This window comes from Lethenteron reissneri, chromosome 52, assembly GCF_015708825.2.
Source record: "Lethenteron reissneri isolate LAM-NWPU_2019-01 chromosome 52, ASM1570882v1, whole genome shotgun sequence".
Lineage (NCBI taxonomy): Eukaryota > Metazoa > Chordata > Hyperoartia > Petromyzontiformes > Petromyzontidae > Lethenteron > Lethenteron reissneri.
The window spans coordinates 2,427,632-2,453,739 of NC_083830.1; the positions used below are offsets into that span (position 1 = coordinate 2,427,632).

Genomic DNA, 26,108 nt, shown 5'->3' on the forward strand with positions numbered 1-26,108 from the left:
TGCGTTATCAACAGAAGTATAGCTCAATCTTAAGGTTGCCAGTTAAATTCCTGGTTGGGGGTTGACTCAGCACATCATCCCTCCGGGGTCGATAAAATCGGTACCACATTGTGCGGGGGAAGTCATCAGTGGTTGACAGATCAGAAGATGTATATTTATACTGAAGGAATCCGATGAGCTGTAAAGCTCTTTTTTTACAGATGTCCAGTAAGGGCGGGGTTAGAACGTTACAACAAACAGTATAAACACATTCCTGCGGAGGGAGCTGGTAGGAACGTTGGGTTGCTCGGTCAATGGCCAGGGTCAACGGCGGCGTGGTGTATTCCGCAAATATGCCCGACTGTGAGGGCGGGCACAAGCCGGCGTGAGTAGGTTAAACGTTGAGTTTTATAAGGGCACCACGGGGTGACCAGCCCCTCCCCACCCAGCCCCACCCCCCACCCAGCCCCACCCTCCCCTCCGCACCCAGCCCCACCCTCCACACCCAGCCCCTCCCCACCCATCCCCTCCCTCCCCAACCAGCCCCTCCCTCCACACTCAGCCCCTCCCCACCCTCCCCACCCAGCCCCTTCTCACCCTCCCCTCCCCACCCAACCCTCCCTGCACGACTGACACAACAATCCCTGTGGGTTGGTGTAACCAGGAGGTTCCTACCAGTATAAATTTACATTTACTGTAATCTTGCTTATGCTCCAAAGAATTAAAGCAGGGTAATATTTGAGCTTCGGGATTTGTTTGACAGTACATGTATTACGGTCCATAAGGCGAGTCGAGCCGTGTGGTGCAGAGGTTCACACACTGCTATAAACCCAATAACCCCATTTGGGATTCTCTGCCACGGTTAGGGGCCATCCATTTAGTAGGTTCGCAAAAAGCTGTCAAAACTTGAGGCCCCCCCCCCCACCTGCGTACGTACGCCTAACGCACCCCCTGAATCCTATAAAACGGCCGATATTTAATCCACGCAAAAACGATCAAGGATTAATAATATGAACGTGTTTAAGAAAACAGATAGTCCACCGCCGGACTATCTAACTCATTTGAAGGCCAATGTCGACAAATTATCGACATCGACACAGGGGGAGACAAAGGCGGCCGGGAGTGCTGTTGGCCCAACCTGCCCACTCTCGTTACGTGCGGTCCTTCATAGGTGCTCGCTAACAGAGGCTGCCCCAATCTAAAGGTGAAGCATGGGATCTGTTTCCGTAGTGTGTTGGAAGGTGGAGTATGGTCTTCAGAACAAAACAATATAAAACAAATCCTATGACCGACATGGTGTGCAGGGCTTCAGCAGTGGACTGGCAATGGGATGTACAATTTTAAAATTACAGACATAATTTACGCGACAAATTTGCAATTTTGGAAAGCTTTTAATAGACAAAGAAACCCCCACCAAAAATAACAAAAATAGTGAGGTGATTAAAGAATATTCCACTTACCTCAAATCCAGTCCCAAAAATAACGGAAAGATGGGAATTAAAGCATTGTATAAAAGGCGTTTAATCTCTTTTTACCATCAATACCAACTAATTATGAACAAACGCGGTTTACGTGAAAATACGTTTCTCGTCGTCCAAGCCTTTGGGGAGGGGGGGGGGGGGTTGAAGCAGACTGGGCCTGGCTTACGAAGGCTGTCATCTTTTCCACTGCACAACCGAGCTTGCATCGAGGCTGTGCTGCCACATCAGCACTGCGTGGGCTCAGGAGGCCCCAGGTCGTTTTTCCACTGCAGGCGACCCGTGCCAGCCGACGTTCATAGATGGCACCGAGACGCCGCGTGCCCTCGCAGCGTACGTGGGCTAACGTCGCGCGCGACGAAACGAGTCATCCCGTGCCTCCGATTAACACGGTTGGATTACGTACGGTGCGCCAAAGACGTTCCACATACGTGCATACGGCATCCCCGCCGCCTGTGGCCAGCTTTGGTCCTGAAACAGATTTGGATGTTTGGTGAAGCCATCAGCGTATCGTGGAATGGTACCGGCGCGGTTCGGCAAAAAGAGACAGTGGAAAACCAACTGGTGCCGTGACATGGTTTGGATACACGGGTAGAGATGGTGTATGTGTTTCCGCAAATATATTTTTACCTGTATTCCTGCGTCAGTGCTTCAAATGTAAACCTTTATTACAGTAATGGACCCGGAATTGAAAATCCACCATGGAACTTGTTCGATCCCTTAGGCTACTCTTGACCCAGTGTCCAAATGTTTTCTATGTTTGAATACACTTGCCACTATAATCATCATTGTCGTTGTCCACAATCCATCCACTGCTGGATGAAGGCCTCTCCCATACTGTCGCTGTCCCTCGAGGCCCTGGAATGCCACTCGTCTGCATTCTGTGCAGGAGCCGGTGCCACTGTTCCATCTCTGTGCTGGTCGTGCACTCGGGACGTACAGTATTCCCTCGTTATTTGCGACGGATACATTCTGGAGGTGGTCATGAATATAAAATTTAGTGGTTAATATTGGCCGACGATAACCTATAGTTTTTTCAAACATGAATTACCGTCTGAGAAGTTCTCTGTCTCTCTCTCATCACTTTCTCTCTCTCTCGATGTAGTCGTGTAGAGTTCCAAACGCGATTCGCGGATAACCACAGTTGCGGATAGCAAGTTCGTGAATAACGAGGGAATACGATTCGCGCCAATTGCCTACACCACAATGACCTCGTTGTGGGGGAAGCGGTAGCAGTGGTTAGTGCACTGCACTTTGAACTCCATCGTGTCCCATCTCTGTGAGTCTGGCTGCCTGAGTTCAATTCCCAGCCGCAGTGGCCAATGTCGGTGGCGAGTGAAATCCGAACTGGCCCCGGCTCCCTCGCTAATAAACGCACTGACCAGCGTAGTGAAGTATGGTCAAACAACCCCCGTGACCCGACACGGTGGGGAGAGTAGTTGATCTAGCGGTGGACTGAGAAAGATCTGCAAATGACTGATTGTTAATCTTATTTTGACACTGCGTTGTTGAGGCAAATGTTTATGGAGTGCTGCGTCGCAACGCCAGATTGTAATTTTCCTTTAGTCAGCATTGACAAATGAATTATTCACAAGCACGAAACATTAATAAAAAATAAGCATACAGTATGCAGTGAATGTTGACAAGTTTAAACTAACGAGACACTAATTAACCACACTACAGGACTGTCATCAACATCCATCATCATCAGGGCCTTAATTTCAGCTGGAACTGTCCGTGGCTCAGCTCCAGAAAATATATTTCCTTGTCTCTCCTCCTCTGCTTTTGTGGTGGGAAGGAGGGGCCTGGAAAATATTCCATGAGAAATTAAACTCGCATCATCATCATTATCATCATCGTCTACATCATCATCGTGATCATCATAATCATACTTGGGCAGTCATCGCCATCACTTTCTGCCACCGATGGCCATGAGAATGTACAGGAAGATCTTCACCACGTCCAGGTACAAGCAGAGTGCTGCATAGATGTACTCCTCCGGACTCAGTTTGTACTGCTTGTTCCCAATGATCAGTTGCACATCCACCGCCAGAAACTACACACAAAGGTCAACAGGACACACAAAAGACAAAGATCCACCAGTTATCATTCTAACGGACTGTCAGGGGAAGTGCTGTTCACGAGTTGCCATACCCTGGCTTGCTATGCCATTTCTTTAAAAGGCACCTTTTTAAAGCCCTCTGTACATAAAATGATCCTCCATTACAACGCTAATTCCATGCAATTAAAATTGCACTTGGGTTGATCTGCAACCATACATTTAGTCACAAATTATTCATCTATCAGCTGTCAAAGATAGGCTGAACAGGTACGTTTTCTTTACTTTTGATGGTCAGGCAGTCCCTTATCTGACTAGGTATGGAATTCCACGTGACAGGAGCCAAGCATGGTCCCTGGAACGTTGGCAACGCATGCCGCGTGGAACCCACGAGGTTACTAAAATCGCCAACCTTGGAGCAACTTCGTTTGGACAATCCGTAAGCTCTCACCAAGGAGAAGACCATGGCTCCCAAGGAGCCCCAGACGACGAACATGATTTCATTGCGGTAGACGATGGCCAGCATTGCGGCGAAGAAGACGCATGTCCCCAAGGGCAGCATCAGCCAGATGCAGCAGGTGAAGTCATACTTTGTCTGAAAATGCAAGAGACAAAGAAATGTAGTTTCAGAAAAATCACAAGCGTCATTTGACAGCTGATATTTAATTCAAAAGTGAGGTTTTCTGCTCAAACAATTGCGGGGGCAATTGTTATCAAGTTACAGCAGAGGCAGGCGAGCGACCTACGGATTCTGTCACACAGCTCATGGCCACGCGAGGCTTGCCACTTTGAAAACAGCCCCACAAACGATGCTTATAATCGGTCACAGCAAGCTATCAGTCACGCTGATTGGCTACCAGAGGGGGAACAGTGGCAACACTGTTTCTAATTTTAGCATGCTGTGTGTTACGGTCAAAACTGGCTTCTGGAATAACCTAGGAAGACAAAATATATATATACAGGTTTCCATCGCTTTATGCGGTAGTAGTAGATGCATTCCATGAAAATGGTGCACAAAGCGAAACCGCACGAGGAGACAGGTTTCTGCAGAGTAGCATTTCACACACAGTACACACACAGTACACACACAGTACATACAGAGAATGAATTCAAACCGCACATGAAAGCGAATTCTGGGTATAAATCGGTTAGCTGCATTTAACAGCATGAAATTGCACAAACCTAACCCGCGTAGAGCGAGGGAAACCTGTATTGGAATAGCCAATTATTCTATTCGCCGATTCTGGAGCAAGGCTCTGCAACGTGTCCTTTGCCCGTGGCTTTAGTCCAATGAGCAGCATCACACACGGGGTATTCAAGCGTGGCTATGAAGTCGTCAGATGCAACAGGATGTTGTTAAGGCAAACACAAAAACATGACAGGCGGGCGGCGGTGAGATGCTCATTGAATCCATCCACAGTGGCCGTTCAATGTCTCTCCACCTTTGGGAAGAAGTCGGCAAACGTGCACTTCGCCATCAGCCCAGCATCCTTCATGATAGTAATAATGATAATAACGGTAACATGTTAACCCAGGGAAGCCACATGGGAGGGTCTTGCATTGGGATTTTTGGCCAACACCCGTGGATAATTTATTCTTTCATCCTAAAGGGATGGTGGGCTGAGTCGACACTCTTATGCGTGTAAATGTGCCCTTGTACTCCCAAAACAAACATGTGCTTAACCCTATATCTGAGGGGGGGGGGGGATCTTGAACAACAGGTGTCACTTTTCAGCCTAAATAGCTGCAGTAGAGAATGAGGCAATGATAGATTGGCAGATTACGTTTTTATTCTTTTTAATTCCGCTTCTTTGCCCAGGTAAACTTCGCCGCCGAGTCTCAAGATTTATTTTAAGGAGCTTCCTGCCACGTTTTTTGCAGTAGGGAGGGAGGGATGTTGCCGCTGTGTGTCATCCCAGTTGAGCGACTTGCAGGTACTCATTTCTCAGCATTGGGATGGTTTAATCCAATAACGGTTACATTGTATGGATTTCGTTTTTTTTTGCTCTGGGAGGAAGCCAAAGGGCCCAAAGAGAAATAAAACAACCCATGGCAGGAACATGGGAATAACACACAAAAGCAGACAGAACCCAGGACCCTTCTTGCTGGAGGCACGAGTGTCATACCACCGCGCCCCAAATTCAATACGCGAACGGCCGGTTCCGAAAGCGTGACCCACCCAGGATATTTGAAAGTCAAATTCGTTTCTCAGTGCCGGAAAGGTTCCCCCCACCCTAACGGCCGAGACCCAACCGGTTCAGCGTGTTGTTTGAGATGTATATACTTACAAAATTCAAACACGTTACGACTAGCTAATCTTACGCACTACAGCCTCCGACCCATTACTCCCTCTAACCACCATCATTTGCCTATTGGCCGTGGGGGACTTGAGTCGTGTTGCCCAACATGAAAACAATGTACGCCACTTGGCGTCCTCCAGTCTAACACCGTTTGAGACGAGGCTCAAAAGAAAGCTGTCTCTGGTGTGGACCAATCAGTTTCAAGGACAATGCATACATTATCAGAGTGTGTTTTTTCTTTGCATTCTGACCACAAGCATTGTGGTTAATGCAGACATGATTCCTTGTAAGAAGGTTTCAGCTTTGTTGCCAGAAAAAAAGGGGAAACACCTATTCTTATGAAAACAGTGGTTGCGCCGGGTTGTCTCGGTGCGGTCCGTCTTTCAGGACGGACCAGACACTTGGGCCATTCCTGGAACCTCAGTGGGCTGGCTCGGTTCACTTTTCAAAAGTGCGTGGGGGGGGGGAGTAACCGTGACATATGACCTCACTGGTTAAGGCGGGAAAAAAGATATAATACAAACATATACTCGGTGGGAATGCTTGCTGCGTGCTACTTTTAGCCCCTCCTCAGTTATAACACCCACCGCCGCCCCATGGGCGATCCCACATTTGACTGTCTCACCTTAATCCAAGGTTAGTAAACACTCGTGTTATTGTTATATCTTTTTTTTTTTTGTAATGAGCTCCTAGCACAGATAAGCGTGCGGGGTGCACTCTTAAATGGGGGAAATTTGTAAACCCAGAAAGTTCTGGCGAGCGTGTGTCCTGAAGGTGAACCATTGTCCGGGGCAAATGGAACGACGGGGCCCTGCCGTCTTTGTCCCTCTGCTATTGTGCCCGCACCTTAAGTTAGCGTCACTGAACAAACGGGGTCAAGGTGCAGATGCCGCGGAGATAAAATCCAAATCGGGCTGTCGGGCGCGATGGCCAAATTTTGTCCTTGATATAGAGCGACTGTGCTGGGTCATTGGTGGATCATTCTGAAAGCACGATCATTAAAGTCAGGCGGTGGTGGTGGCGGCTACGCTGCTGGTCGTGGCGTTGCCTGTGATCTAGCGCTGTGGAGGCAGCAGCTAGCGTTGGTGGATCACCGCACACGCAGATGTTGTCAACTTCCTGTGGGTGGGCGTTGAGGAAGGCGCCATACCCCGAGCTCGTGAGAAGACGGTAGTACAGCGAGTGGATTAATCGCCATCCGTGTATGGAGATGAAGCGTTGCTCCCTCGCACACATGTGTTTTCTCCGGGTGCTCCGGTTTCCTCCCCCCCAACCACAAATGTGTAAAAACAACTCACAAACTGGCTGAAAACGTCTTCAAATAAAAATGCCAATGTAGCAGCGGCAGGACCCTCCTGAAAATGAGTCATCGGACTCAAGCGTAGCTTTCCTGGATAAATATGCGATTGTTATTGTTGTTACGTTGATGCAAGACACCCACTTTCCGGGCAACGAGTGCATAATGGCAAGTCGGTTGCAGACCGACTGATGTCCAGTTTCCTCATCTCATATAGGTGGGATTTCATCGACATTGTCCAAAATAGGCATCATGTCATGCGATGAAGTATCCATTCAGATCTCTCGCACAGCAGTGCAACCCTCTCCTGTAACTGCCCCCACTGCCGGCGCTCTCTATGTAACTCTATTATCTCTGCGCAACTCTATGGATCTCTATGTAACTCTATGAATGTCAGTTTAACACATAGGCTTTCGCGACCAATATCATCCATAGGACAGGTTTTTTGGGTTAGATCGCATAAATATATAAATGTGTTGTTAAACCCGCCACCATCCCACACAGCCAATCACATCTACCCCTCTATTTAAAGAAATAAACAGGATGATTTCTCCACAAATCTGTCTGACGCCTGATGAAGCTAGTTGTAATTACTGGCGAAACGTCGTACTGATTGTAAATGTTGTGGCTTTGCTCTCCAACACACCGGTGTGGTGTACTAGTAACGAATTGGCAAAAAACCTCTTATCTATGAATCTCCACGTAGCTCCATAGATCTCTTTGTAACTCTACGAATCTGCATGTAGCTCTATAGATATCTGCGTAACTCTACGGATCTCTCAATAACTCCATGTTACTGCGATGTCCTGCAACTGCCAACACTGCCGAAAGCCTTCGGCTGTGGTCGTCAACGTAAATAAAAAGCTCAACTTAATGGGCCTCACCAGGTGAAATAATAAAGTCCGATGTCTGAAACGTAAGTAGCAATTAAATTAATTATAGATGTCGACTGTGGCGGCAGTGTCAGATTTGCTCCATTCTTGTAACAATACCCCTCTGGGCATTGCTGCCGAATTAATTCGTTGTGCTACACGGTGGCTTGGCAAGGGACTTGCACACTGTGGCAGGGTGCCCAGCGCGTCACGGTGCGTTCACGGTCATAGCGAAAGACTCGCACCAAGACCACTTCCAGAAACATTTACAGCCGGGCGGTGGCTTTGCGCACCGCCCGTCATCCGGCCCTGTGAGCGCGAGGGTTGGCGGATCGCTGCACACACGTTGAGCGTGCTCGAAGGGTGGGTCCCGTAAACTTGGGCCGACTTATCACAATGCCCAAGTTCACCTATGGAGAAGATATATTTTATAAAGAGTCCATGCGAGGCTCCCGATTAGCTCGGAGGCTCAACTCATAATCGAAAGGTTCCGAGTTCAATACCTAGAAGGGGATTGGTCCCAGGACTTGGCTCACCAGGCATCGGCCTGCACTGACCTTGACTAGACAGCTCACAGCCTTGAATCCAAGAATCTTTTTTTACAACCGATACATTTTGATACATTTAAAGGTAAAGGAGCCACCCTGAAATGTCTCACTCACACCACTGCTGGTGGAAGGGCCTCCACTAGAGGGAGCTCTATATCTGGACATATGTTGAACTTCTTTCGCACGGTACGTAGCCAACCGCGCTAATCGGAGGTGCGGGGGGAATGACAATAAAACTAAATACTAAAATCTAAACATACAGAGTGCCCTTTTGAGTCTGCAGGGTATTTGGCCTGTTCCTACATGCTGGTAAATACCTTGGTAGCAGTGGGAGTCGCCCACACTTTATACCCCCCCACCACCACCACACGCAAGCTGCCAATCAACTAACTGTGGTGTATCCACTGCCATGTGAACAGCGGGCAACACCGTAGGGGTGTGCGACTATGGTCATCCAGAACAGACCGTGCAACGTGTAGCGACGCAATGCCGAGATCCACAAATAGGAAGGAGACGTCACGGCGATGATACAGTCGCCCCTCCTGACGCGGTCATCTCGCTTGACCACCTGAAATGTGACGCAATTGTAGTTGTTGCTCTGCATCTACAACAGCCATGACAAAAGAAGAAGGTAGACAAGAGGGCAATTGGAATGGAATCAACTTTGCCCTCGTCGTTGCAGATACCGCTTTGGGAGTTCGAACCCAGTGACCTGGATTGCGCTCCAGCGCGCCAACCGCCACAACACCGAGGCAGCAACCCGTAATCGCATCTCGGAAAAATGTCTATTGCGAGGACGCTGCAAGCTGTGACGAGATGCCGGGGGACACGGCGAACGGCAATGACCACGCACGCGGTCGCTTACCTGCATGGAGAAGAGGACGATGACGAAACAGACCGCCAGGGTGATGCCCGCAGCCGTGAACACGGACCTGGTGGTGTAGCGACTGGCGATGGTGCCCACCATGTAAGACACCGCCAAGGTGATGATGCCCTGGGAGGGGCAATATGGATTTAGAATTTGCACGTACAGGGTGGGTGGGTAGGCACGGGTGGGTCGGTGGTAGCAGGTGGGTGGGTGGGCTGGGTGGACTGGGGTAGGTGCGTGGGTGGGTAGGCGCGAGTGGTTGAAGGTGGGCACGTAGCTGGATGGAAATGCATTGTAATGGAGAGAGAACTCACAATCCATTGCTACTACTTTATACTTTCAATTTGACAGCTTGGGTCTTGTTCTATTTAACTGCAATGTGCGCAGCTTCCTTCATACGGATTTCATAGGCAACTCACCCACGCAACTCACCCAGGCATCTACCGCAGCCCCAACCTTTACGAACCGAGTAATATCAGTCCACTCTACGGTGCCGGAAGCAAAACCCCTATGAGAATTCTGTAATTTGCAAACCGCACAAAGTATATCAAAAGTACCATCTTAACACACGGCTTATGTGAACCCCCGGAGATAACATTCACACATTTTATTTTTTACACCATATGCATTTTGAGATAAAGCGGTGAGAAAGTGGAGGAATTTTCACACGCCGTGGTATGTGTTATGTTCATGACCCTGTGTTTTTACAGATTTGCCCGTTGGTTGTACAAATGATGTGAACGGTGTCATTTTACGGAGGGCATCAATGACTCTCAGGACCTTTTTTCAGGAGGGTCCTGCCTTGCAGATGTTTGCTCAATTCTCTTGAGAGTTTTGTTTCATGCAGGAGGAAAGGGAACAGCACTCTAGGATATGAACAGATGCATTCATGAACCCATACATTGTACCGCCATTACATACCTGCCTACCTCACAGCCCTTCATCATCAGCCGCCACGTATGGTGGGGTAAAGTGTGAGTACTCTCTGGTGAAATAGTTATTCCGAGCTCCCTGTAGTGGTGAAGGCCCTTCCGCTGGCAGTGGTGTGAACAAGACATTGCACGGATGCACCTTTAGCTTTTACTGTGAGGAGTACAGTCAGGACCTCATGGTGGAGCGGACATCGTGGTTTTAATAATTTACAAACTCAAGAGCTTAAACATGGGCGAAAGTTGTCTTGTCATGCGTCTATGGGCGAATTTCAGATAGAAACCTTAAACATTTCGGTTATTCAAATTTTCAAGATCGTTTTTAGCACTTCCGGTCAACGAAGAACGGTCGAACCAAAACACCCCTCGAGTTCGTTCTCGCAGACGCCTCAAACGCCAGCGGTGGCGTGACCGGGCGGTCGCGGGGCCTCCCGGCCTTCAGAACATCGTTGTATTCGCTGCTGCTAGCGACTGCTAGCTCACCAGAGTGATGATGTTGCAGGGGAAGGTGCGCCTCAAATCGCCACAGCAGATGAGCGCCACGGCGCTGACAACATAGATCACGAAGGAGGCGTAGTAGAGCAGGGGGTGGTGCTGCACGAAGTGCATCACCGGCTGCACGAAGGTGAACACGGCCACCACCATCAGGGTCACCAGCATTTGCGCCGTGAGCACCAGGAAGACCTGGTGTGGGGTGGCGGGAGAGGGAGAGGCGTCGATCAGGTGTAACAGTGGTGATGGCGGTGGTCGTAGTAGTGGCAATGGAGGTGCTGGAGGAGATGATGGTGATGGCGGTGATAATCTGATGATGGTGGTGGTGGTGATGATAGTGGTGGTGGTAGTGAATAAAATGATGGTGGTGGTTGTGTAAAAAATTATGATGACAATGGCAATAATAGTGAAAGGAGTGAATATGGTGATTGTGGTGGTGGTGGCAGCGACGATGGTGGTGGTAGCAGAGGAAGTAAAAATGACGACGATAACGACGATGGTGATAGTGGTGAAGAATACGATGGCGAGGACGCAAGAGTTCCGAAAGTATCCTCTGCCTCACGATGACACGACCACGACACCACCATGATGAGAGCACAACTGGAATATGAAACCGTGACCAAAAACAAATCTTCAAAAATAAACAAAGACAGTTTCTTCTTCCTGGTCACCCCCGCTATCACACCCCATGACACATCAGAAAGGGTCAGAGACTCCTCTCCTACCTTCCTGATGAAGGCCTTCCGTACGGCCTTCTCCCACGAGGACACCGCCAACATCTCGGGAGCCGCTTCGTAGTCGGGAGGGGGGTCTTCGCATTGCACAACTGTCAAACACATTCACGCAAGAAGGAAAAAAAACGCCCCGTGTTGATGGCAATGCTGCTTGCAATCGTCAGCGTACCAGATTGTCACACGCTGCGGGTTTTTCTCCCGAAGGCACAATTCGGTGGTGCTGAAGTCGTAATAAGTTGGTACTTTCCGGTCACGTGATTGAAAACTAATTTCTTTGGAACTGCTTTTTGTGTTCAGTTTGTTGTCCTTCCCCCGCACCTCCAATTAGCATGGTTGGCTACGTACAGTTGCGAAATAAGTTCAACATATATACATATAAAAACCGTACTAATTGGCTGTGGGAGAAAACCGGAGAAGCCAGAGAAAAGTCACGTGTGCGAGAGGGCAACACTCCATCCCATACAGATGGGAGAGGCGGCGATCCACATTTACCGCATCGGCGGACCAGGGTGCGGGCGCCGGCTTGACACTCACGGGGAGTTTCGCAATGTCTGCGCGGGTGATCCACCAACCTCGCGCCTCCACAGGCGCTGGGTTACAGGGCGTGCGCCACCACCGCCCAACTACCGCTACTGATGCTGATGATGACAACAATGATAACACTGGTCAACAAAAACAAAACATATTTTTCTGGCCTGTGATTGCAGGAACCAAGGGCAGCAGCAGTAGCAGTGAGGCAGTGATCGGTGTTTTAAGTTCTTAGAGAGGACTGAGAAGCAGCAACCCTTGATGCAACCCGATTGTGGGGGGCACACAACATGGTAAAAGTTAAACCGCTAACCAAATGCTCAATGCTAAACATAACACTGGTCAACAAAAAAAAAGCATTTTTTCTGGCCTGGACTTTTGCAGCTGTTTTAGACTAATTTCAGGGTGCTGATTCCAATTCTGATCTCAGATTTGCTCTATCACATCTCATTTAATGCTATCGGCATACCCCATGTTCATTGATTTTACCCGAAATTAACTCTGTCACTTATGATTGCAAGTTGTTGCAAGTCAGTGACTGCTTTAGTGTTAAAATATGGTGCTGTATTTTTAGGATAGTGTGTTTATAATATCATTTTATGTAGATATCCACATTTATTTAATATTTTTCTACTGCAGTTTTTATTGAAAATGCAATATTTGATATCTCAAAAACCTGATGTGATGGACACAAACTGATGCCAGATTTGGAATCAGCACCCCATAATTACCTTAAAACCGTTGGAATACCTTATGCCACAAAAAGTGTGTTGACCAGTGGAATGGGGGGGGGGGGGTCTTTTTTGTTGTTGTAAACTCACCTTCTTGAATGATCGGCCACGGGTACGCCGGTGGCCCCATAGGCGCGGTGGGGCCAGAGCCCCGCAAGTCCTCCCCCTCCTCGCCCTGGGGTGGCCGTTCGGGTTTGCCGGCTGGCTGCGGGACGCCGGGAGGCAGCAGTCCTATATTGCAGGGGGTCTTGGGGTACAAGATCCCCACCACGTAGGTCCCCGGCGGAGCAGACTCGACGGTGCCGAACTCCCGAGGGCCGGCGTAAGGCAGGAATTCACCGGGAGGGCAGTCCTGCTTGAAGAGGGAGCCTCGTTGCTCGTCGGCTGAGGTTGCAGACATTCCGGATCGTTGGGGCTGAAACTCAGGTGGGCTTCGATGGTGACTCAAGGAGAGGTGGGCGACTTGGGGAAACGGTGGGGTATCTGTGTTGGGTTCATACTCCTCCAGCAGCAGCTCTAACTTATCGCCTTTAGACATCGTGCCAATCCTGAAATATAAAGCAGCAGAGGTAAGGAGGAAGTAAAACTTTTCCTGTGTGGGTGCATTTGTTTGCGTTGGTGGTACATGTGTTTGTGTTTGTGGGCAGGTACAAACCCAGAGTTCGATTCCCACCTCACGGCCAACACCAGTGATGATTATCAGTAACTGGGCCTCCCCTTAGGTCGACTCGGCCTCAAATTAGTATCTGGTGCAGTGTAGATATCGCTAACAGCACAGCAATACGGGGGGGGGGGTGGGGGGGGGGATGATCTTTGTCTTTGTCTGTGCTGACGAATATCTTTGTATGCGTTTTATTTCCCGTATTTCATTGAGAAATGGTCTAAAAAATGTCGAAACACCAATGCTCAAAAATTCCGACTTCACGCAATTCAATCCTTCAGTTAAATTATTGATTGAACTGTACCTGTTGTTGGTGTCCCTGGGAAAGGTGTATCGGGTTCACAGGCTTTTCTTCAAGCTGCGGGGGGGGGTGGTCACATGGGAAGGGCGGGGGGGATACAGGAATGGCACAACCGAACGACTTCTGATAAAACTCAAACCAAAGTGTAAAACACACACACACACATTTCCCGGCAGCAACACTTCCTGATCCACACACGAGGAGAGGGGGCAGCTTCCTTCGTCAAAACGACAAGGAAAATAGGTATGTTAATTCCCAGAGCTCGAATTTATAACAATTAAGTACAGACACAAACAGCAACAAAAACTCAACGCATTCTTCAATAACACTGTGGCCTAGTAACAAATATATATACATACCTGTCAACACATACGGTTTACCCGTATTCTTGAACAAGGAAATTAAGTAAAAAAATGTTTTATTTTTTGTGTTACTCCCCTTGTGACGAGACTTTGTGGGATGAACGTTGCGATGTATAAGGGCATGGGGTGGATCAATAAGGTCTGAATTTGTCTGTAATAATGTATAGCACTGATTAGGGGTTGACAGGTACAGTATGTATTTGTAACAACTAGCTGTACTACCCGGCTTCGCCTGGCCGCCTTTGTCTCCCCAGTGGCGATGTTCACACACCACAGCAGTTACTCGTTTGAGGCTGAGTCGACCTAGGGGAGGCCCAGGACCGGCTAAAATAATCGTCGCCGGCCGTGGCCGTGAGCGGGAATCGAACTCGGATCGCCGGGTTCGTAGTGTAGCGCGCTACCCGCTACACTACAATGCGTTACGTTTCCACGTGCGCGGGTCACATGACAGATGTGACGTCACAGCGCACTGGTTGTGCAAAATAAATGCATTATTGAGCTCCCTCCTCCCTAAAAAAAGAACAAAAGTGTATTTTTAAAAATTTTGCATGATGATGTACAGTCTGGAAAGTACCCACATGGCAAATTTGCAGTTTGTTGCATGTCGGGAAGTACGGGAAGTACGCTAAACATTTTGAACAGACACGCATAATCACAACTTTGCCTTTTATATATATGGAGAAGATAAGGCGACGTTTTAGGCAATGGTCCTGATCGGGAGTTGTATGCAGTCATCGGTGACCATGCTGCACTTGAGAACCTGTTTAATCATAGGCAGTCCAAACAGTGCCTTGGAATGTCTGGCCCAAATGGCTTCTAACACAACGTGGCGGCCCTCACACTAATGAGGTATTATTGGCGAAATTGCCCCCCTCCAACCTCTGAAAATTAGTGAAGAACACTGCCCTAAGGTGTCCGATTGAGACATGGTCATTATGTGCCGTGCAATTCGTCTTTTCCCACAGCTTAGCACGACAATATCCTCGCGTCCACCTCGCTATATCATCACGGTGGCTAGGAGATGTTAACTACCTCGCCTGGTGTACAGGAGGTCGTGGGTTCGATCACGACCCTGACGCCTGCTGCTGTATATTTCGAGTTTGCGTGTCTCTCTCATCATCACGGTGGCTAGGAGATGTTAACCACATCGCCTGGTGTACAGGAGGTCGTGGATTCGATCTCGACCCTGACGCCTGCTGCTGTATATTTGGAGTTTGCGTCTCTCTCATCATCACGGTGGCTAGGAGATGTTAACTACCTCGCCTGGTGTACAGGAGGTCGTGGATTCGATCTCGACCCTGACGCCTGCTGCTGTATATTTGGAGTTTGCGTCTCTCTCATCATCACGGTGGCTAGGAGATGTTAACTACCTCGCCTGGTGTACAGGAGGTAGTGGGTTCGATCCCGACCCTGATGCCTGTTGTATATTTGAAGTTTGTGTGTCCCTCTCTCATCATCATCACGGTGGCTTGGAGATGTTAACCACATCGCCTGGTGTACAGGAGGTCGTGGGTTAGATCACGACCCTGACGCCTGCTTCTGTATATTTGGAGTTTGCGTGTCTCTCTCGCTCTCTCATCATCACGGTGGCTAGGAGATGTTAACTACCTCGCCTGGTGATCACAGCTTGACACACATCGCTATACCACACACACAACAACAACAACAATGAGTAATCCAGTACATGTGCACAGTGCGTGGTACAAACACAGTCACTTAAACGCTGCACGACGGAAGGTGACTTCACTTTTGCACAACGAGGCATGCGTCTCAAGGTAAATACAAGTTGTACTTACAAAGACCCCCTCCTCCGTGTAGCTTTAATGTCATTAAATTGGACAAGTGCCGTCAGCAACCACCCACGGCCCCCTTTGTCTCTCTCGCGGCGTTGTTTACACAACCGCACCAGGCCACATTTTAGGCCGAGTCGACCTAGGCGTGTGGGCGGTGCCAAGGACCGCTTCTGATAATTCATCGCCGTCATTGGCGGCTCTGAGCGAGATAATCGAACTCGAGGTCCCCGGGTTCCAAGCGCAGCGCGCTAACCGCTGCGCCACCGCTCCCCACACCCACACACATGTGCAGTACACAGTACAAGGCAAAGGCCTATTGATCTAAGCGCCTTCGGCTTCACCCCGACACCATTTCGTCCTGTACACGACGAACGTTCTCTTCTAAGTAGAACTCTTTAGTCACTTGTCTTTATGGTAAAGTTCGTAACTGCTCGTGATTACAAGCACACACGCACGCACACGCACGCACGTGTCTTCCCGTGTCTGCCCTCACGTGTTATGCCGTCTCCTGCTGCCACGTCCAAATGCGCAGTCGTCGTCGTCGCCTTCAACGAGACAAAGATGGCACTGAACGCTGCTGCTGCTGCTGTTGTGGCTTTTATTTTTAATGATTCTCTTGTCGGGGCGATTTTTTTTGTTATCGCTACAGCCACTGCCGTCGACTAGGGGGTGGGCGGGGGTGTCTAAGTCCAACCAGCTGCGATGCGATGGGTGTTACCGGATGTGTCGCGTGTGTCTTGGTCGGTGGCGATGGTGGTGGCGGCGGTGGTGGCTTTTATTTTCGAGATTTTTCAATAAAAAAAATCGCCTCCGGGTCAGTCCCAGGATCTGGCATTTGTGTGAGAGTGTGTGTGTGTGTGAGTGTGTCTGTGTGTGAGAGTGTTTCTGTGTGTGTGTGAGTGTGTCTGTGTGTGTGTGAGTGAGAATGTGTGTGTTTGTGTGTGAGAGTGTTTGTGTGTGTGAGAGTGTGTCTGTGAGAGTGTTTGTGTGTGTGAGAGTGTGTGAGTGTGTCTGTGTGTGTGTGAGAGTGTGTCTGTGTGTGTGAGAGTGTGTGAGTGTGTCTGTGTGTGTTTGTGTGAGTGAGAATGTGTGAGTGTGTTTGTGTGTGTGAGAGTGTGTGAGTGTGTGTTTGAGTGTGAGTGTGTCTGTGTGTTTGTGTGTGTGAGAGTGTGTGTGAGAGTGTGTCTCTGTGTGTGAGGGTGTGTCTGTGTGTGTGAGAGTGTGTCTGTGTGTGTGTTTGTGTGTGAGTGAGAATGTGTGTGATTGAGAGTGTGTGAGTGTGTTTGTGTGTGTGAGAGTGTGTCTGTGTTTGTGTGTGTGAGTGTGTGTCTGTGTGTGTGTCTGTGTGTGTGTTTGTGTGAGTGAGAATGTGTGTGTTTGTGTTTATGAGAGTGTGTCTGTGTGTGTGTGAGAGTGTGTCTGTGTGTGTGTGAGTGTGTGTCTGTGTGTGTGTCTCTGTGTGGGGAGCGGTAATGTAGTGGTTAGCGCTACGCTGCGCCACGAACAGAGTTCAATTCCCGCTCACGGCCAACACCATTGACGATTATCTGAACCGGTCCTGGGCCTCCCCTAGGTCGACTCAGCCTCAAATGAGTACCTGTTGCGGTGTGTAAACATCGCCACTGGGGATACAAAGGCGGTCGGGCGTGGTACTGGCCAGCCACCCCCTCGTGTGCCGTTCCACTTTTCACAGGCGTTCGCTAACAGAACTTGCCCCTACAGTCTGTTAAGGCGATTTGGGGAATCTTAATTATCTTGATCTCTGGCGGCAAATGAAAATGTAGTGAACGTGCTAACTTCTGTGCCACTGGCTTGGCATCTGTAAACAGGATGAATGTGAGCAGCAATGCGCAGGAAACCACGTTGACTTTTTCGTTGTATTGTTCGTGTGGACAGGACAGAGCCATCTCCTGACATCATCCGTCAGCCACTGCATGCAATGTGTTGTTTTTTTTTGTCATAATTTTTGTTGGAAATGTTGTTATCATTTTTGCGTTGATAATAATCAAATATGCAGCCAAGCTCACTTGTGTCTACGGGACCGTCCATAAATGACGTCACGCGATTTAGGACGATTTTTTACCCCCCCCCCACCCCCTTCGTCACACGGCGTCACAAAAAGTCAGACCCCCCCTCAAATATGACGTCACAAAGCTCTGCCCCCCCCCACTAAAAAAATGCTTCAAATCGCTTTAAACTATTGTCATTGTAGTACGTATTTAATGTGGCGCTGCACTCTGATGTTTTAGGAGAAAACATTTATTAAAAAGTCTATTTAATTAAGTAGAACGTGTTGTCTATTTTTATTTAAAGTTGCGCATTTTGATGTGACGTCACATTTCTCACCCCCCCCCCCCTCGTCACACATCGTCACAAATGTCTGACCCCCCCCCCCAAGGTGCGTGACGTCATTTATGGACGGCCCTTAAACAAAAACCGGGACGTATCATGGTACAGCAATACGGATGGATATCTGACAATATCTAAACTTGTGAATTCATTGTCTATTAAATTTCGATTTAAAGCTTTCGTGACTGCAGGGATTCATCTTCTTGGTTCTTTCGGTAAAGTCACGTAGAAGGGAAAAAATTAAATACAAATAAAACATAATTAAATAATTATCACGACGTTTCGGCCACAACGCAAGCAGCCGTCCTCAGGTGAAGACCAGGTCTGTCGGGGAGACAGAGTCTGAATGGCAGACCTGGTCTTCACCTGAGGACGGCTGCTTGCGTTGTGGCCGAAACGCCGTTAGAATTATTTTATTATGTTTTATTTGTATTATTTTATTATTTCCCTTCTACGTGACTTTACCGAAAGAACCAAGAAGAGCATTGCCTGTTGTTGCGCATCTGACAACAACAATAAAACCTGGGACTTTTAATGCTCCAGAAAGCCTCGGAAGACTTCCCGACACCGATATCTCAATAGAGGGCGATTCCGGTAAAGCCGGGAGATGGGGCTCGCCCACGCGAGGTTCGTGAATCCGCAGGGATTCCACGGAGAGCACGATTTCCTTTTTGAATTCAATTGTTATGATATCGGATGTTTTGCACTGTTGGGCCCAAGTTTTAGATTAGTTTTGTATTTTCTAACTTCAATGTAGGCACGTTTTTATTACTTTCTTTGTTTATGCAATGGATTAAATAATTTGACTGTAATACATATACTGTAATTGTAATACTGTGATTTTAAATATGGACTAAGTCGGTGGTTCTTAACCTGAGATGCCCTTTCTGGGGGTGCGGTTAGAAGGTGAATAATCGGAAACACAAGTTAAGCGCGGGCATGGAAGTGCAACTAATTTGTTTAATCAAACCCCGATGTATTAACATTACAAAGATTTTAACTATTGAGAACCCAAGGGGTGCAAGGCTGCAGTGAAAGTTAAAGACCACAGAGCGAAGTGGAAGGAACCGTTGCAGGACGCGACGCTGCCCCACCCCCAGCATCCCCCCCTCCCCCACCTGGGTGCCCCCCCCACCTCCCCCACCTGCGTGCCCCCCCCCACCTGAGTGCCCCCCCACCTCCCCCACCTGCGTGCCCCCTCCCCCACCTCCCCCCACCTCCCCCACCTTCCCCACCTGGACGCCCCCCCCACCTCCCCCCACCTAAGTGCCCCCCCACCTCCCCCCAGTTGAGTGCCCCCCCCACCTCCCCCCACCTGGACGCTCCCCTCCACCTCCCCCCACCTGGATGCCCCCCCCACCTCCCCCACCTGGGTGCCCCCCCCCACCTGGGTGCCCCCCACCTGGGTGCCCCCCCCCCACCTGAGTGCCCCCCCACCTCCCCCACCTGCATGCCCCCTACCTTCGCACGTGACCCCCCCTACCTCCCACCTGTCCACACCCTCCCCGCTCTCTCAATGTCCCCCCCACCCCCCCCCCCCCCCAATGCAGTTTACGGTAAGTCCTCGCTTAACGCGTGGCGTGCAAACTATCACGCGTTTTCGCTATAACGCTGTGGTTCTTCCATTCGAGAATACGTTTTCGCACACGCGCGCCGTTAGAACGCGGAACGCATCTTCCAAGGTGTCTGATGAAGAAGAAATGTCTCCTGGGTCCGCAAGTGGTTGTTGACAATAAATGGCAAAACGTATCCCATGGTATCGCTTTTCACTCCGAGCTATGAATGCTGTGATACGTGCATTGTCTTTGTCCTGTTCGCCTTTCGGCGTTCTCTGGTCTGCCACTTGTGGTGAGACTAGGCCATGAAGAAGGCTGTCTCTGGTGTAGGCCAATCAGTTTCAAAGACAGTGCATATATTATAATTATCAGAGCATGTTTGTTTGCATGTTCACCACAAGTACTGTGTGTGGTTAATGCAGACTTCATTCCTTGCAAGAGGCATCTATTTGGTGTTTGAACATCTTCACAGTTGTATTGCCAGAAAGGGTACAACCCTATTTTTATTGTCATGCTTGGATACTGGAAAAAAGTTCCCACCACCAATAACGTAGTTATTATATCTGCCGCATTTTGTTTCCTGGGAAAATATGAAATGACGCGTACAATAATGAGTGTTAAAAAATCAATAGCTATTACGAAGTCACTGGGTGCCTTGCGAAACGTATTCCGTTACGTTGGGTGAACTGCAGCCGAACAACTGAAGTAAAATAAAATTGACGTTTAAACTTCATTTGACTGCGTGCGCTGCTTCCTTGACTTGAATCAAGGCTGCGAAAACCCTCAAATGTGACTCCAGTCATCCTGATTCTTACCGGAGGGTAGAGCAAAGCGCAAAAATAAACATTAAAACACGACAAATACTATTACAGAGCTGTGGGGAAACGATACCGGGATGATCTTCACATGGTGAAACATTTATGTTGGTTCGTATCGTGAGACGTGATCTCACGGCAACTCAGCAAATGTGCTACGACAGCCTGCATATAGTTGTTGAGTGTTGGCTACATGAGAATAAACAAACACACATAGTCACTGCCCACTCATCTCATTGTTGCGTGTGATGGCAAAATGTGGCTACTCACCACCTCTTCCAAGTCCGCCAGAGTGGGGCCCTTCCAAAAGCTCCCTCCAGAGGAAGAAGCCCTTTCCATCAACGGTGGCCTTTATTGAGCAAGCAATTGCAGGGCTGCTCCTTTACCTCGAGGCTTGCCTCTCCTGGGTAAATAAAATTGGCACTGTTAATTGGCGTGGTGTGGAAATACGCGCGTGTCACACACACACACGCGCGCGCGCGCCGTCGGCACGTGCACGCGCGGCGGCGCGCGTTCATGTCACGGCCATCCCCGCCCGTGACATTTTCAAAGGGGCCCAACCACCATCCCCCCTATTTGGAATGGACGGGTGTGCCGCGGTGGGCCCCTTTCTGGAATTTTAATAGCGGCCTCTATTTGCAGAAAATAGCCTCGGTAGTGTGGGGGGCAGGGGGGGTGCAACGGAGGCTACGCTGCCCGGCGAACGGGGCAAGCGGACCGTGGGGTTGGGAGTTCAAATGCGAGGGCTTCTGGCTGCGCTGAGGTTCACAGGCGCTAGTAGCTCAAGTCGTGCTGCTGGGCTACGTTGCAGGCAAGCGAGGAAGAGGGCGGTGCTGCAAAATCCACTGCTACGCGTCTGGGACCTTAACACAGCACTTAATTTGTGCCGAGATATTTTTGGAATGCCGCTTCCACCTAGCGTAATGTTGTCCTCGTTGTGCCATATATTCGGATACAATTTCTGATATGATTATAGGCATACGGGGTACATTCATAGCATTATGTATACGTCTCCCTTATGATCTAGTGGTAGTGCCTTACGCCGAGAATTCCTACTGCAAGCCAGTCGTGCAACGTTGTGGGTATTTTAAGTGGAAGACTCAGGCCTGCGCTCACACACACTTCCTCAGTGGACAGCAGGCTAAGGGAAACACGAGGGAGTAGTGACGCAGTGGTTAGCGCACTGCTCTGTGAACCCCTGCCACCCGATTTCGATTCTCAACCACGGCTACCATCAATGACGAGAGATATCCGAACTGGTCCTGGGTCTTCCCATTGCACCAACCGACACTGACCGGGATGGTGAAGTATGGGCAATCGCTATCGGGAACTTTAGAGAAACTTCCTCTCGAGGGCATTTGGCCTACTCTTCCACGTGGGCCAGACACCTTTGAGGATTTGGGAATTTCCCACACTTTACCCCACCACACGCAACTAACTTGTGCTTGCATTCCATTTATACTGCTGGGTGTCACAGAGGCGATGCGGGAGAGATTGCAGAAACTTGACCCCATTAATTCTAGATTTGAAGCTTTCGTGACTGCAAGGATTCATATTCTTAGGTTTTTTTTCGGTAAAGTCACGTAGGTACCGAAAAAAAAAAAACCTAAGAACTTGACCCCATTGTTTCAATAACTGCCCCACCAGGGGGGAACAAATGGAACCACAGCAGCTTTCCGTGGACTCTACTTCTTCTTCTTGTCGTACGGCTGCCGATGTCCATGCAGAGCGACGGCTACAATTTCACATGCAGGTGGTGAAGCCCAGACAGCCGCGTCATCGCCGTGATGCCTCCTTCGCAAGTGTGGATCGAGCGTTGCGTCGTTCCATGTTCTACCGTCTGTTCTGGATGACCACAGTCGCACCCTACTGGAGAGTTTTTTTTATTTTCCATTTGTGCATCTGGTTAACCGCGTCTGTTTAACACGTATAGGTGTTTCGGGTTAGATCGTGTAAATATACTCAGATTTTAAATGTTGTGGATTTGCTCTCCAACACACCGGTGTGCTGTACTAGTAACGAATTGGCACGTTTTGTTTACGTGACAACCCTTACTAGTTGGCTGTGTCGGGTGGTGGCGGGTTTAACGACACATCTGCTGCCATGGTTTGTGCAGTGGATGCGGTTTGCGGTGGACCGTGAGCTTCGTCGAAGATCAAAACTCAGAGATCTCTGAAAATAAAATGGAAATCTGGTATCTCATAACCAAACCGTGCCGGGGACAGTGCCAAGCCTATTTGGCATGACATATCGTAGAAATATCCATATCGCAGCAGAGCCACTGCAAACACTACCCACCGCTTTTCCAACGAACGCCAACAGCGTCTGGTGGTTAATGGCTCCACGCATTCTAAGACCTCTCACGCGCTTTGATATAATCAACGCAAAAAACAGCGGCCGTGAACCCACACTTGACTGAGCTCATTCTATTGCACGTGCGGCCAATTTTATCTACTCACCGCACAATCGTTTGCAACACGCAAAAAAAAACCCCACCGGCCTCTTAAATCAAGTGTCCCCTTGTCACGGTGACATATACACACTGAGCATGTATTTTTTTTGTTGGCAAAATATTCAACGATCACGTGATGGGGTTACAAGCTCACGCGTGGCATTGAAGGTGACATCGGCCATCTACTCGGCCTACCGTCCCCAAAGGGCCGATAAAACAAATACTGGTACCAGCTTTGTGCGGGGGGAGGGGTGGGAGTTGTGAGTCAACAGCTGGTGGGGTTGGAGCTGTGGCGCAGAGGGTGGCAAGGTGGCACTCGTGCCTCACGCAATGAAGGGGCCTGGGTTCAACTCCCAAACCTGGGCGGCTTTCTGTGTGGATACTCTTTGGTTATTTCGGTAAAGTCACGTAGGTAGACCGCCTACGTTCCCCCTCCCCCCACTACCTACGTGACTTTACCGAAAGAACCAAAAAGTATGGATTCCTGCAGCCACGAAAACTTTCTGTGTGGAGTTTCTGTGTTCACTCCCCCTGTTTCGCCATGGTGGTTTCCTCCTATGGGGAAAACACACACACACACACATTGTAAATGGTATTGGACAAATAATCCGTTGTTTAAAAAAATACCTGCAAATAATTAATTTGGGATTATACATAGCAGCATGCCCCCCTTCCCCCTACTGATTAGCACGGTTGACTCCGTACGGTGTGAAAGAAGTTCAACGTACACTACATACTTACTGTGCGACGCGCGTGGAGTTATCGCGCTCTCACCCCGCGTGACCCCGCGACATTTCCGCGGCGCGACTGCCACCGACGGACGCAGTCCGCGCCCTGTCACCACCAGCGCGACCCACAAACAACGCGCCTGGCCTCTGCGAAAGAGACCGAGTGATAGCTAGCAGCAGCAGCAACAGCAGCAGCGCCGTGGAGTGTCCGGACGGGCCCTGCAGATAACACGTGTGGGGAATGTTGTTGATGTTTGTTGGGCTAAATTCTGCAGAACTAGGTCAAAAACAAACAACACGCGCGCGCACAGACGCATGTGCGCGTATGTGCGCGTGTGTGTATGTGGGGAGCGATAGCGCGCTGCGCTATGAACCCGGCGACCCGGGTTCGATTCCCGCTCACGGCCAACACCAGTGACGGTTATCTGAACCGGTCCCGGGTCGACTCAGCCTCAAATGAGTATCTGGTGCGATGTGAGTGGGTGGGTGAGTGGATGAGTGGGTGAGTGGGTGGGTTGGTGGGTGGGTGGGTTGGTGGGTGGGTGGGTGAGTGGGTGGGCAAGTGGGTGAGTGGGTGAGTGGGTGGGTGAGTTGGTGGGTTGGTGGGTGGGTAAGTGGGCGAGTGTGTGGGTGGGTGAGTGAGTCGGTTGAACAGCTCCGGTTTCTTGTGTTGACTTTTGACCTTCACGCCCATGTTCGATCTGTAACGTCACTGAATAGGTACCAAGATGTCTACTGGACATCTGTGAAAAATCGCTTTATAGTTTATCGGATTCCTCCAGTAAAAATACAGATTCTCAGCAAGACTTCGGCCATTCTGCCCACTGGCCTTCTTTGGGCAATCCAAATCTTGCTATCCTCTCGACGCCTATACAAAAGTCGTGTTCATAATATTCATCATCCTAATATTTTACCCTAGATTTAAAGCTTTCGTGACTGCAAGGATTCATATTCTTAGGTTTTTTTCTATTATATTATATTATTTTATTTTTATTTTACTTTTATTAATTTAAATTTTTTACCTACGTGACTTTACCGAAAAAACCTAAGAATATTTTACCCGTTAGATTCACTTGGAGCATGAACACGATAACGTACACAAGTGTGGTGCTCTGCAGGACGCGTCGCCAGGAACGACTTGCGAGCAGGTGGTCGAGATGAAGTGTCAGCGGAAGGAGGGAAACTCGCTCGAGGAAGAGGTCCACCGCGGAGTTGGAGCGGTGGGATCACATCGTGTGCAGGAGGCATTGCGACACGCACCATGGACAATTTGTTTTATACCATTGGTACCTCATTTGCCAGTCAAAAACATGATAAAAAATGTTTTTTACCTTTTTATCTGGCAACAAAACTGACACCTTTTTTATGAGGAGTCATGTTTGCATAGACCACAATACCTGCAGTCATAATGCAAACAAAAAACATAACTCTGATAATGTATGCACTGTCCTTGAAGTTGATTGGTCCACACCCGAGACAGCTTTCTTTAGAGCCCAGTTTCACATGGTGTTGGACCAGATGACGCCAAAAAAGTTGAGCGCCTTTTGGCGTCATCTGGTCCAACCCATGTGAGACTAGGCTCTAAGGAAAGCTGTCTCGGGTGTGGACCAATCAACTTCAAGGACAGTGCATACATTATTAGAGTTATATTTTTTGTTTGCATTATGACTGCAGGTATTGTGGTCTATGCAAACATGACTCCTCGTAAAAAAAAGGTGTCAGTTTTGTTGGCAGATAAAAGGGTAAAAAAAAAAATTTGTTTTATGTTACCAGGTAGGGCCCACTGAGCCATACGGCTCTCTTTTTTTTCAGAAGCGACCTGGCCACGAATGATAGCTCAATCAAGTGGCTTATCATTATCGTGTGGAAATGTATCGCAGCCAAATGCTGTCAACGCGCGATGTTGATTCTACATTTGGAGGGAAAAATCGGAGAACCCGGATAAAAAACCCATGCGACCACGGGGCGAGAGCCACGCAAACTCCAAATATACAACAGGCGTCAGGGTCGGGATCGAACCCATGAACCTCCTGTATACCAGGCGAGGTAGTTAACATATCACCACAGTGGTGCCCTTAGTGACGAGGCCTTCATCCAGCAATTGATACATCTCGTTGCTGCTGCTGATGATGATGGTCACGATATTGCTCGCAAATTAAACGTTAATCCGCACTCTATAAATATCCTTAAATTTCCAATTCCCTTCGCGTCGTCACGTCCAATGTCGTTGCCGCTTCACCGGCGTGCAGGCGATGCCGGACCCCCCCATTGTGAAC

The 26,108-nt window shown here is 49.1% G+C and overlaps 1 protein-coding gene across 1 annotated transcript; it reads right to left on the bottom strand.

The window, feature by feature from the left end:
• Positions 1-1,350: 1,350 nt before the first annotated feature.
• GRINA (glutamate ionotropic receptor NMDA type subunit associated protein 1) lies at positions 1,351-16,697 on the bottom strand. The gene is made up of 8 exons (XM_061573318.1): positions 16,426-16,697; positions 13,781-13,834; positions 12,906-13,363; positions 11,548-11,648; positions 10,814-11,014; positions 9,399-9,527; positions 3,968-4,111; positions 1,351-3,513 (listed from the first exon to the last, which is right to left on the bottom strand). Exons 3-8 carry the CDS (start codon positions 13,351-13,353, stop codon positions 3,367-3,369), a joined length of 1,170 nt encoding a protein of 389 aa, XP_061429302.1. The 5' UTR covers positions 13,354-13,363; positions 13,781-13,834; positions 16,426-16,697; the 3' UTR covers positions 1,351-3,366.
• Between the last annotated feature and the right edge of the window lie 9,411 nt (positions 16,698-26,108).